Below are 14,301 nucleotides of genomic sequence, written 5' to 3' on the forward strand. Positions count from 1 at the left end.
AGCGCTTGAATGGTTCTCTGGTCAAGATTTGTGTTCGTTTCTGACAATATAATTCAACCCTCAAAACTTTGAAAATGATGTTGATAAAGTGTTGGAATAATATTATAATCTAATAACATTTGAAGGTCACTGATGCTGGGAAAATATAGTAACATGATCAATGGAAATCTGAATAAGATTATCTCATTGGATTAGTTGATGAGAGTTGATCTTTAAATAGAACCCGTTGAAATTTCTTGTCTAAAGATTAACGTGATGTTGTTTTCCATCATCAACATGGTCATTAACACAGTCATCATTTTCTCAGTAATCTAATGTTAGAGAAACTTGTCATCATCATCTCATCATCAACACGTTCAAACTTTTGTTTCTTTTTCGAAAAAGTTTCGAAACTGAAAATAAAGTGAAAGAGAGACGAAGAAACAAAAAACAAAGCAATTCTTTCATCTTTTTCCTTTTAAAATGTAATCAAGTTTGAAAATTTTTCTTCAAATTCGATTGTAATAATGTGCTTCCGTTTCCGTAAAAGAGTCTTCACAGTTTTCTTTTCCTTTCCATGCACATCATCCTTTCCCTTTCCGGTTGCCCTTTGCCTCCCTTTCTTTATTATTTCTTAATAAAAAAAAAGTGAGCAACTTGCAAACTTCTGACCAGTATTATGAATGGACAATTACAATTTCATTTGAGTAAAACTTGATTACCATAATTATTATCATTAAAACTTACGTGGTGGTCTCATGATGATAATATTACCTAACCTATGCAACCTTTTCATTTAACCTTACCCACCTTGAACATGATGCTAATCCAAGAGCAATGATTGATAATGATAATCATCATCATCTTATCATCATTAGTCTCTATTATTTTATCATCTATCAATATCATTCATTCATTATCATCAATTCATTGAGAGATTGACCAATTGATTGTTTTTCCAACTTTTTCCCCAACAATCTCTTTAATCAAGTAATACAATCAAAAGGGAATAAAAAGAAACAAAATAATACCTCTTAGATTAACAATCAAAGTGATTGAGTTAATTAATTGCTAGTTATCATTAGAGATGCATAGAAAGATAATAATATCAATCAGAATGTTCAGATTACATGAAATTAACTTGACTGATGATCTTATCTAATACTATTAGATAAACATGTTAATCAATATTTTTTCAAATCTCTCTCAAAAATCATTCTTAACCCAATGGTCATTTACATGAATGACCCAATCAATTAAAGGAATCAAAGTTTCAAAGATGTTACCATTTCAATCTCAACCTTTAATATCAGATTCAAACTACAAGTCACAATCAATAGATTGTAGTAATATGTTAAGACCAATGAGACACTTGAAGGAAATAAAATCAATATAATAATATTAACATTCAATCACCACCCAGCTACTAACTGACCAGTAGTAGTAGTAGTAGGCTGTCCATTGCCTCCAATCAATCTTTACAATAATATTGTAACACTTTTTACCTTTTCTGTTGTTATTATCAAAGAGATAGCAAATAAAAAGTTGATAGAATAACAATCAACAAAGGAGATGAAGATTCCCAGGTAACCTTTGCATGTTTCCATTTGCATAAATTATCATCGGACTTCCTGCAAAGTTTATGCTCTCAAACTGTGATTTTCACCTTTGAATGTCCATCGCTCGATTTTTTTTTGCTTGAAAAAAATATCCTATTGAATTTTTCTCAATGAATAACAACAATAATCTCATAGAATCAGTTTTTTTATTATCATATTTGTGAGTAAACTTATTCAATCAATAGCCTTTACTTTCACACCTTTGAGTAGCAGTGGGTTATTTGTTTACCTACTTTGTGAGCTTCTGAATACACAGAATTGGGCTTAATTTTATTCAGTAATAAAATGCTATCAGAAGGAGGGTATTCAATATATGCTAATCTCCTTTTCTCAAGCAAAACAAAAAATTATCATCATTTCCTCTTATCATTAATGTTTATGTTTATCTTCAAGTGTATATTATGAGACGAGTGTTAAACAATACTCATCATCTTGTTTATGGTAATTGTTTGGGATGAGAATCATTTGGGTGGAAAAAAAGTTCTGAGATTTTTTTCCTCTTCTTCTTTTTTTCTAATTTCTTTTGGTAATATTCACATGAGAATCTGAATTTTAAGTAATAACATGATGGATTCTTTATGGTAAATGATAATTCTTTCAATTTCTTGATCATTAGATGATCTCGGTAAGAGAGTAACAGTTTCGAAGACAGTTGCTGTTAATGATAAATTAATGATCTTTAAGGTGTAAAAATTGCAATAAGATTATCGATTATCAGAATTTTAGATTCTCTCTCTCTCTCTCTCTCTCTCTCTTTCTCTTCATGTTAATACCTTGAGGAAAAAATAAAATCTCAACGACTTTTCTATCGGTAAATATATTATCTAGTTGAACGATAATCCTTCATCATCTTCCGGAGATTTACTTGTAGTTTCATTAATATCAAATGAACAGAAAAAGTTCATAAATATTGTTACTCTCGTTCATAGATGACTGTTGACCGTTGGATCATGATGATAACTTTGATGATTATGATGATAATTCACAAATAATGAAAGTGTATGAGGTTAGATCTTATGTTTTTCGGTTCGTAAGTCAACTAGTATGAGATTAAATGGATGGATCAAAAGATTTATCTGAAAATAATGAAAATTACTTCATGATAATGACATGAGACATTTCATCTTGAAAAGTAATCATCATGTTTGATTTTCTCTATTTGTTTTATGGTCATTGTCATTTTTGTCATCGTTGTTATACTCATCATGTAGATAAAATTGAGCTTAAAACTCTGATGGTCACATGAACTGCTTATGAAAATTTCAATCAGAATCCTTTCTCCCTAAGGCACATTAATGATGATTTGTAGTCAAAATCTATGGTGTTAATGTCAACCAGCTATGTGAGGATGATGAAGGAAAGATAAATGTATCAGTGAATACGAGTAGATTGAGATGAGAAGGAAAAAAGATAAGAGTGAGAGAGAGAGTAAAGATCACAGAAATGGTTTTATTATTTCATGGAGATGATGATGATCATCATATTTCTCATGAAAAGAATGAATTTCTGATGTCAACCGATGAAATGGAATCACGTACAATATAAACAAAAATAGAACGAGTAAAAGAGAAACCTAATAAGCTTTTCTCATCCTTTTTAACCGTGAACAAGATCATGGAAAAGATGATGATGATCATGATAATCACCAGAATCAGCATTATACTCAACCTCATCTCCCTTCATTTTTCCTCATCTCTTTTACTTTCTATCTTGTAATATATTGAAGCTATTGAACCAAAACTACCTAGATGGTAGTAAATAAGCTGAACCCTAATGTCCAATGCTCATTGGGAACGCTAATTCAATTGCTTTCCTTTACTCAGATCCAAAACTATCATGAGTATCAGTTTGTTTCATGAAATTTTCCCTTTTTATCTTATTAGCAAACATGCAATATTAAAGATCTTGTTTTATTTGTTGTATATTTGGATGACCATTGTAAACTTTGACTTATGACTTTGATGTGAAGAAAAATATTATTAGGTCAGTAAAGAGAGTTGAAGACAATGTTTACCTTTGTTGAAAAGACAAAGAGAATCACTGAAAACCCTGAAGGGATTTGGAAGCTGCTATAAGAATGCTCATATAAAGTTCTGTTCACGTAGAGAATAAAATATTTCTCCTTTTCAGTTTTGTTTATCGAAAGAATAAGAAAAGAACAAAAAAAAAATTTTTTTCTCTTCTCTTTCAATTCATATTAAATTTCATTCTTTTACTTCTTCTTCTTCTTCAAATTCATTCATTATTTTCTTTTCTCTATTATTTACTCCAGTTTTACGTGAAGAATTTAAAACTTTACCTAAAAGCCAGGCCATTGTCTCAGGAGATCGAGTTACTCTTGATTGTGTTCCACCTCGAGGTTATCCAGAGCCTAAAGTTTACTGGGCTAAAGATGGACGTCCAGTTAGTCTACCGTCCAATCGGATTAAACTGATACCCGGTGGCAGTTTACGTATTAACGATGTAAGGCCACATGATGCGGGAAGATATACTTGTATCGCTGAGAATCTCATTGGAACCAAGGAATCGCCTCCGGCAATATTAGAGGTCTCAGGTAAATATGACAAAAGAATTTAATTTTTCTCCTTTTCCTCTCATCCACCTCAGTCAACTTATTGTTTCTTAATCATCATCATTATCTAATCTAAATTGTCAATCGATTAGATATTTCAATCTATTAATTGTTAACAAAAATGAGAAAAAGTTACTTTACCAGTTTAACTTATTGATTTATTGATTGTAATGGTGTAAAACTAACAGTTAATTTAGTTTTTACATCTTAATTTAATTCATTTACAGTAAATTGTTCAACTGAAAGAGAGAGAGAGAAAGATAGTTAATTATTAAGAGAAAATAGATAAACCAATTAACCTTAATCTTGTTTAATTGTATGATATTAATTTCAATTTGATTCTAATGTTGATCATCTCATTCTCTTGTTTTATTTCCTCCACCTACTTAATCCTCTTCTTCCTCTTCCTCTTTAATCATTCTTACTTAATTACATACATATAATAACCCACCATCTTCATTATCTATGGTTATCAAATCTCTAATTACCTCATGGATTATAAACCTAACCCAATGGATATAAAAATATATAATATGTTAATCTCCGGAAATGATTAATACATTAATCTCATGGTTATCATCATCATTTTCATTTTCATGGGATAATAATAGTGAAACCTTATTTCATACGGAATCCGGAAAATGTATCAGCTTTATCAGGGGAGACAATTGAATTCTCATGTAAAGTGGGTGGTGAACCTGCTCCTTATATCACATGGACTAAAAGATGGTAAAATTGCCATAGGAAGGTGAGTGTAACTTTCACACTTTCTATCCAATTATTATGGTTACTTTGATTTGAGCACAATGATGAAGATGAAGATGAAGAAGATGATGATGGTGATGGATAAAAGTAAATCAAATGGGAGATGATGATAAGATTGACTTTGAAATTACCTATTTTTCTCTTGTGGGGATGAGGAAAACTAAAAGATTTTTAAAGTGAAAAGAAAGTAACAAGGGAAATAGAAACTTAACTGGCTTCTGATGGTGTGATTTCCATTCCTTGATTGACAGTTGACTAAATTCTGTCTCCATCAACTTTTGAGGTTTTCCATCTTTTTTTTTACATTCTCTCCCTTTCTCACTTGTCTTCCAAATGTGTGTATATATCTCATCTTCTTATCTCCATCATCTTTATCCTCGTATTTTCTCATTCTTTGAGTATATAAGAAGAAGAAGAAAAAAAAAATAATTGCCTTGTAATAGTCAATGAACATCATCTTTGCGTCTCTATTGCAAAATGTATCTCTCCTGAGGATCAATTTGCAATCATCTTCCTCTCTCTCTCTCTCTCTCTCAACCTTGCCATCATCATCATCATCCTCTCACTCTCTGCATCTTATTTGTTGATAATGATGAGGATAACTGACCGCTCTGTCAATGATGTTGCCTTATTGTTGACGCTCAATTTGTTGAAAGCTTTCAAACACCATAATAATCATGTCTGTCCATGGATTAATATCACATACAGTTTGATGTATTAACTTTTACTGTTTTTATCAATGTCATCATCAACTATTTCAATATTATAATGTCCCTGAACTTTACACACCCTGTATCTCAGTTTAAATACAAAAAAGCAACAGAGATTAACAGAGAGTCACAATTAGTTGTATTATTATATTTGCTCATCTCCTTCAACTGGACTGGAAATTGTATCAACAGACAAATAAACAGTTAGTAATAAATGTAGTGTCATTTAGCAATTAGTCAAACAATTTGATGGAAAAGTTAATTGCCATTTTCAATAATTATTAACTAACAATTAGCCATTTTATTTGATCAAATTATAATTTGAAGGGGAACAAAATTAAATACACAAAATTAACCATCAAATGTATTGCGATTCTCAATGTGTAAACAATGTTAACCTAATTATCATTGTCAACTATTGATTATTAACTCATATTATTAATATAGTGAAAAATTTACAATTGTAATTTTGTTTCGTTGTGAATTTTAATCAAGTCCAATTGTTATAATCAATTGTTGTCTCATTGATTATCATGGTAATCATCATATTGATCATTGTAATATTGTTAAGCTTCATTTAATGTTAAATACAGTTAGATGACAATAAAGTCAATTGCAATTTATTTTTATCATCATTTGATTGTTGAATTAACCCTAGAGCACAATTTAAATTGCCAGTGATTTACTTGTTAAACCTTATCTGTGTTGATACAGTTTCCATAATGTATTGTCAGATTTAACAATCAAATTTAATCCAGTTTTTAATAACGCACATAAAAGGTCAGTGTGATTTATTGATTGTATTACTTTTAGTTGTTAGTTTGATCATTACCATTGATTATAATTGTAAATTGTAATTCCAATGATTTATTCATATCAAACTTTATATTATCTAATTTTTTTAGCATAAATATCTATTATTATTAACCATTATTTACAATTGACAGTTGATTTAAATTGTTGGATAAGATGAATGTAGTTAATTGTGCAATGTGATAATCAATTGTTATTGAAATTCATTGGACTGAATAAATGTTAATGGTGTTTGGGTTTATGATTAATTGTTGATAACTTTACAATGTATCATCATCATCATAATTAGCAAGATGTGTGTGATTATCATTAGATTTTAATGATTGAGAAAAAAAAAGTTGATTCTAATTTATTAATGATTGTTGTTTAAATTTATGATTAGAATTCAAATTAAGGATGATAAAACTTTAAGGATTCGAGAGGTCAAACCCTCGGACAGTGGGGTTTATATTTGCGAGGCTGTTAATCAAGGTGGACACATATCATCATCCGCATCACTTTCAGTTGACTGTAAGTATATACAATTAAATTTGGAATATAATTTGCATATTCATTTATTTTATTTTATTGAATTTTGTTTCATCTTGATAATCAATTAGGTATACCAAGTGACTTTATTGGTAAAGGTGATCAAGTGCCAACCCATTCACCTGAAAATTTGAGACTCGCTGTGATCAATGAGACCTCAACAACGTTATCCTGGTCACCATTATCACCTGACCAATGGAAAGGTGAACCTAAAGCCTATTTTATCCGTTTAATGTCAACAGATCACAGATTTTGTTCACATTTCAACACATCAAGTCCATATCAAACTGACCTTATTTTAAATAATCTCATTTATGGTGAAACATATGAGATTACTGTTGCTGCCTTAACTTTATCGGGTTTAGGTTCATTTACTGAGCCAATACCACTTCATATGGTTACAAGTTACAGTTACAATTGGAGAATACCAAATGGATTATCTCCTTCATCATCTTTATCACCATTATCACCTTTAAATTCATTATCTTCATCATCATCCTCATCATCACCTTCATCATCATTGTCCGAGTTACTACTCAAAGATACAACCATATTGACTCCAAGTAATATAACCAAAGAGCCAATATTCATTTTCAGTGCGATTTTGGCACTTTTTGTCTTATCCTTTATAATCTTAATCCTTTTTGCACGTCGACACATCAACTGGAACAAAGGTATGGGTGCCTACATAACAGTTCAGCTCAACAATAAGTGTGATGAACTTTCCGATACTAAATTTGCCAAATCAAATGGAGGTGGTGGTGGTGGTGGTGTTGGGCCCAATGGTGGAAACAGGGGAGTCTTAGCACAATCAACAATTGGTAATCCAGGTTATTGGTTATCAGATAAAAAGTTATCAACATTTACCTCGGCCACTTCATCGTTACAACAGCAACAACAACAATCAACATCATCATCTTCCTCTACCAATGTCCAACCAAATCAACACCTTTCACCTCAACCAGTAGGTCAAGATTATTCTGTCCAAACATCATCTGATCAAACAATTAATTCTCATCAGCATCATCATAATCATCACCATTATAATGAAACTATGGATGGAGATGAGAGTGATGAAGATGCCGGAGTTGGAATAGATGAAGATGATGATGGCTGTATGGAATCAGATTACGCTGAAGTAGAGGAAAGGACATTAAGAACTTTTGGAAAACGTGATTATTCATCACCATCAACTGAACCTTATGCAACCACGACTCTGATGAAATCATTTCGAGGGTCAAGTGAGAATACATCACTTTTAGGTTGCCCGCCGACATCAAATGCCAAATCAATTAATCTGATGAACAATAAACGAGGAACCGGTAGAGTGGCTGGTGGAGTGGTCAATGGTAAGAAATTGAATCTCTCCGCTGTTTCATTGAACACCAATGGCGGTGGTAGTGGTCATCGTCTATCATCATCATCTTCAACTACTCGAAGTAATAATATCAATAATGGTAATACCAGTTATGGTAAACCCTTGACCATTGAAGGTAAAGGTCATCATGTTCCTCATTTACGGACAAATCATTTAAATTCATCAACCAATTCAGCCTCATCATCTTCATCATCTTTTAATCATCATCATCGTCATCTATCAAACTCTCTTGCTAATCAAAATATACTTAACAGTCAATCATCTTTACCACAATCAACATTAATCAATGGTTGTGGTAGTGATAATTTGATAGCAAATTCAACGGGTAAATCAAGTTCATCAACTTTTTCACAACAATCAACTAATTATTCAAATGGTAATTTATTAAATGCTTCTAATCGTTTACACTATCAACAACAACAACATCATATCATTATCAATAATAATGGTTCATCAGGATCAACCAGTGATTTGGTTAATGATGTTAATAGTAATCATAGTAGATCGTCATCTTTATCATCTTCATCAACAATTAACCATAATAACGGTAATCGTGATAATTTAAGATCAGACTTAATTAACAAACAACAACAACAACCATCATCAAATGTAACTGTTCATTGTCAATATCATCCGATTGTTTTAGCCTCTTCTGGCTCATATTTCGAGAAATATTTGTAACTATTTATAAGAAAATAAATCAAACACGGTAATGAGAAAAAAAGAGTTATCGAATATGAAAAGAAAACTTTTTTTCGAGTTTCGAAACGAAACGAAAAACTTTCTCTCTTTTCGTTTCCTTAGAAGCGAAATGAGTTAATCGAATTTTAAAAAGAAAACAAATTGTAAACATTTAAGAACAACTTGTAATATGATTAACATAAACGAGAAAATACTAAGAAAACTTTTCTTTTCGATAACATGAAATATTCACAATTTATTCGCGAATTTTCAAACTTGGCGCTTTTCCATTTTCATTCATTACTTTTTAAAGAAAAAAAAGTTTTTCCATTCAGATGAATCGAAGACAAAAAGAGTTACTTACGCCCGGACAGGGGCTCGAACCCTGGACCGTTAGGTTAAAAGCCTAACGCTCTACCGACTGAGCTATCCGGGCTAAGACGATCTCTCAGGAGAAATTAACATTTAAAAAGTTGAGGCCAATTTCGAGTGCAATTTGACTGCGATGTAAATGGATTTGGATTAGATTTTCTTGTTTTTCTTATTGTGAAAGATTTTCATTATCATCATATTATACTCGTAGTGAAGCATATTTTTCAAGAGGGAAAAGGTTGTAAACTTAATTGGCTTTTAATGTTCATCAACTCAACAATGAATTTATCTCAATACAACAAGTATTATTATCCAGAATGACAAAAATGGCTCACTACTTATCATTGATTGTTGATGAAGATAAAAGTTTCTGCCAATTATGAATTGTAGACTTTGATTGTTTGTTTCTTGTTAGTAGTTGTTGGGGAAATCAAAAAGTTGAATCAGTCAGTAATCCCGACAGATGCAGTTGACAGGAGTAATTTTTTGATTGCTGATATTTGGAGCTTTTTATTGCCCTGATAACCTCTTCAAGAATCAACAGCATCATCATCATCCTCATTCGCATCCTCATTATTGTTATTGCATCTTGATTGTTAAGGTAACAATCATTATGATATTTATTTTTGCTCCTTTTCTCTCTTGACTATTTCAATGTCAATCTTATTTCTTACTTATTGTAATTACCATGAAGAATCTGAGTAAAATTTGAACAGAATTTCAAAAAGTTGAATTGTCTTTCTGTTTCTCAAATTGATTGGCATAAAAAATGAAACATTGTTATTAATTTAAAAATTGTGATGAAAATTGTTTCCATCAAAATTGGAAAATCTTGATTGTAGGTTTATTAATTTAATTGGATTGTGATTTAAAGTATTATGCAAATGAGAAAACTGTATTGCTACTGGTATTAGTATTTGTGTCAACCACAGGATTTAATATAATAATAGAATAAAAAAATTCTACAGATTATCATGATCAGCATTGGGGTGGAAACATTTTTTTTTTGGAATTTAAATCTTTTCTCAACCTTTTATTTTCCTGCCAAATTTCATTCTCATGGTAAAATAATAATCAATCCTTTATAACGATAACATTGAAGCTTCGTGATTTTTACCATGACTTTTTTTTTGCTATTTTTGTTTCATTCTGAATGAATCATCATGAAGAATCAGTTCATTATTATATAACTTTACGAGAATCACTTTTGAATTGTTTCAAGTTGCTATTATTCAGGTTCACTCTTGAAATGAGTTACATGAATGAAATGATTGAGATTTTGCATGTTTACCTGTTCCACCATCATGTATGTATCACTCTTGCGAGAGAAACTCTGATGTTAATGGATTTTCAGCAATAATAACAGCAGATAATCCATATATTAGGTAAACAACTAAGTAATGGCCAAAATTTTTTCGAGCTTACGTTTGGCTTGATTGTTAGAAAACTTTAGATTTTTGATTAATAAATTTAGTATAATTAGAGAGGTTAGATAATAAGCTTTAACATGATACATAAAAGATCATTTTATGATGATTAGTTTAATTACAATTAAATTATATCTAAAGTGATAGAATTTTTGTTTCGATCTTTTATTCAGGCCATTTTTCGATGAATATTGAACTTTCGAATTAAAATTTAAACAAAATGTTCTTTGGATTTTCGAGTACTATTGGATAAATTTGAACAATTAAAACGATCAAGTTCAAATTTTATTTAAATTTAATCAAAAAATCATTTACCATTGAAGAGACATTGTCTATGGAGATTTTTACATGAAAATTGATTCCTATTCAAGAATTTCATGAAAATCGGCTCTTTATGGAAAATCAAAAACGAAAACTAAATGAGATAAAACTTTCAAATAAAAAATTTTTTAAAAATTTTGCCAATTTCTATATTCTGACCAAAAATCAGTAAATTGCTATGATTCATACGAATTTTATTAGAGATAAAAAAAATTTTGCTTAAAACAATTCGAATTTTACTTTTTTGTTCAAATTCGAATTGTGGCCAAACTAATGAACCAAATAAAAAATAATTTTTGGATCTAAATTTTTGAATAAATTTCCAATAAAATTGGTACTTAATTAATAATTTTATGAATAGATTGATCAGAGTAAATTAATGTCAAAAATGGTCAAATGAATTTGCTAGCGACCTGTATATGTGTAGAGAAGGATAAATCAATTAAAGAATTTTAATAATCTAATAATAGAATTCATCTTGACACGTCATGATGAAAATTTTACTAGTATATTTTTGGGCAATTTTCGCAACTTCCTTGGGAGCCTTTGACATTTTTACTCGGGAAACGAACCAAGCCTTAACTGTAATAAAGGATAACAATAAGAGTCGTTAGTGTATGCCATGAAATTTAATTTGAATCATGAAATTATCTCATCAACTAACATCAGAAAAATCATTAGCTTTTAGTATGCAACTGGCCAATACAGTGGTTTGGTCTGAATAGTAGGCGACCCAGAAAATACCTTTCTTGCCATCTAATCAACGATTAATTATTACAAGAGATGAAACGAAAATGAGGAATAACTAGAAAGACGAAAAGAAAAGAAAAATATTCGTTATTAGAAAAAATAACCCAATTGAATTTGTGAACTGGAAACAAATTATCAATACACAAACAATAAGCTTACCAATTTTTTGTTCATTTTGTTTAATTTGATTGCTTGAAAATTCTTACGAAGGAAAAACACAAAGAACGTTGATTGTTGTTGATTGTTTTACGCTTGTAATCACTTTGCTTTGAAACTTTTTGTTTCTGTATTTATATTGTTAACGAACTCTTCGTCCAAAGTCCGACCTACTATCGGTTTTTGGAAGTACAGTCAGAAACTGGAGACTGAAGGATGAATCGGCTTAGTGATTTATGATCACTAAGGAAATTCCAGAGCTCAATAAGAGTTCATATCTCAATGTTGCGATCGCCGCAAACCTAATCACGCATTTAATTAATACGAAAATGAATATCAAGTCAAAATTCACTGTTGTTTTTTTCGTTATCCGTTTAATGCAATCAGACAATAATCTGTGAAAATACTATTAACAAGAATTCATCAAGGATAAAATGTATGATTGGGTTCGTTTCCCTCGATTCGTCCTGAAGGAGTTTTCTCGGTATAAAAAGAGTGAAAAAATTGAAATAGATACAAATTGAGTTCGAGATTCAAACAACAAACATCAAACTAAAAACTATTAACTAAGTTCTTTTTAAAAGTGGTTTCTGCGTTTAGATTTCAATCGACCAAATCAAATTCATCAAAATGAACAAACAATTGGTAAATATTATTTTAGTTTATTTTCTTTAATTGATAATTTGTTTTGTGTTTAGAAATTTCAATTGTATTATTTTCTCTTATTGTATTAATATTTTTCTATTTCTTTTCGTCCTTTTAGTTTTTCTTCATTTTCGTTTCATCTCTTGTTCTCTGTGTTTCGTTGGTTCGAGCTGAGGAAGAAGAAGAGTTCGAAGATTCGTTCGATGGCCAACAAGAAGAATCTATTTTAGAAAGAGAAAGACGAGATATTTCAGCCGATTTAGAAACAGCCGAATCAGCGGTTGCTGGTGGTGGAGGTTCAGGTCTTGCTGCTTTTAAGAAAGGTGCAGCTGGTAGTGGAGCTAGTGGATATAAGGCTGGTGGAGCTGGTAAGGCTGGTTATGCTGCTGGAGCTAAAGGTGCTAAAGGTGGTGCTGCTTATGGAGCCGCTGGAGCTGCTGGTGGTGCTAAAGGAGCCTCTAAAAAGGGTGGATTCGCGTCTGGAGCTTTTGGTAAAAAGTATGGAAAGAAAGGAGGATTCGCTAAAGCCGGTGGTGCTGGATACAACAAGAAAATGGGTCTTGTCAAGAAATTCGGAATGAGCCAAGGATTCAAATTCGGTAAAGCCGCTGGTTATGGTGCTGCTGGAGGTGCTGTCGGAGGTAAAGCCGCCAAAGGAGGTTACGCTGGAGCTTCAGGAGCAGTTGGGTACAAGGGAGGAAAAGTTGGAGGTGGTAAAGGCTATGCTGCTGGAGCTAAAGGTGCAACTGGAGCCAAGGCTGGAGCAGGAGGAGCAAGTGGATTTAAGAAAGCCGCCGGTGCTGCAGGAGCTACTGGAGTTAAAGGAATCGGTGGAGGAGTTGGTTATGGACTCGGTAGATAAATTGTATCCCAACTTTTTATATAATCTTAACCCTTAACAGCGTGAAAATTTTTTATTGCGTTAATTGTTTCAATGTCTATTTTCTTAATTATTTATTAACTTGATTACTAAAAAGCGAAATCTTTCTGTCCAAAGTCAGTTAAGCATAAATGCAATCATCAGCTGTCATATTCACAACTTTAATGTAATCAAATGTTTTTGTCTTTACTGCAGCCAAAACTATTAATATTTTCATGGTCAATTTAGTTGTAACCTCTATTGGTAATTAACATTCAGCATACTCATTTCAGGCACCGATCGCACGAGATACCGTTGTTATTATGCAAATTATTAATAAAACAAACCGAAACAATTCACAAACTAATCTATGCAAATGTTTCTACATCTATTCACTTACAAGTGCTAGTTCAGTAATCGTCAACTTTAGGGTCGTCCTCTCTTGAGTTATTTAGATAATATCTTAATAATTCATTGACTATGATAATTAATCGAATGACAATCAATCAATTGGTTTACTAAAGGATGTTTACTTTAAAAAGTTCCATAGAAAGATAAGAAAATAACAAGGCAAAGGTAAGAAAGAAAAAATTTAATCTAACCTTTTACCTGTAATTTATTTATCTCTCTATGGAACTTTTTACGATTGAAAAAATTTCAATCGTAATATTACATAGACATAGACATATTTTGGTGCGTCGAATTGATGGGAAATCAATCGAATAA

General features: G+C 31.2%; 2 protein-coding genes and 1 non-coding gene across 3 annotated transcripts in view; 2 read left to right on the forward strand and 1 right to left on the reverse strand.

The window, feature by feature from the left end:
- LOC128391754 (uncharacterized) overlaps positions 1-9,099 on the forward strand; it is a 38,116-nt gene extending 29,017 nt beyond the window's left edge. Inside the window, 5 exon segments of the mRNA XM_053351701.1 lie at positions 3,871-4,152; positions 4,782-4,890; positions 4,892-4,918; positions 6,841-6,968; positions 7,058-9,099. Coding sequence (XP_053207676.1) covers positions 3,871-4,152; positions 4,782-4,890; positions 4,892-4,918; positions 6,841-6,968; positions 7,058-9,045 — 2,534 coding nt within the window. The 3' untranslated portion in view covers positions 9,046-9,099.
- A 309-nt stretch (positions 9,100-9,408) lies between these two features.
- On the reverse strand, positions 9,409-9,481 carry Trnak-uuu (transfer RNA lysine (anticodon UUU)). The gene has a single exon. It is a non-coding gene; the product is annotated as a tRNA-Lys (tRNA).
- A 3,122-nt stretch (positions 9,482-12,603) lies between these two features.
- On the forward strand, positions 12,604-13,936 carry LOC128391652 (uncharacterized). Its single transcript, XM_053351583.1, has 2 exons — positions 12,604-12,716; positions 12,835-13,936. The coding sequence occupies exons 1-2, from the start codon at positions 12,702-12,704 to the stop codon at positions 13,576-13,578; spliced, it is 759 nt and encodes a 252-aa protein (XP_053207558.1). The 5' UTR covers positions 12,604-12,701; the 3' UTR covers positions 13,579-13,936.
- Positions 13,937-14,301: the final 365 nt, after the last annotated feature.

The sequence above is a fragment of the Panonychus citri genome, unplaced genomic scaffold (assembly GCF_014898815.1).
Source record: "Panonychus citri isolate SS breed McGregor unplaced genomic scaffold, ASM1489881v1 Contig00135, whole genome shotgun sequence".
NCBI classification, from domain to species: Eukaryota; Metazoa; Arthropoda; class Arachnida; order Trombidiformes; family Tetranychidae; genus Panonychus; species Panonychus citri.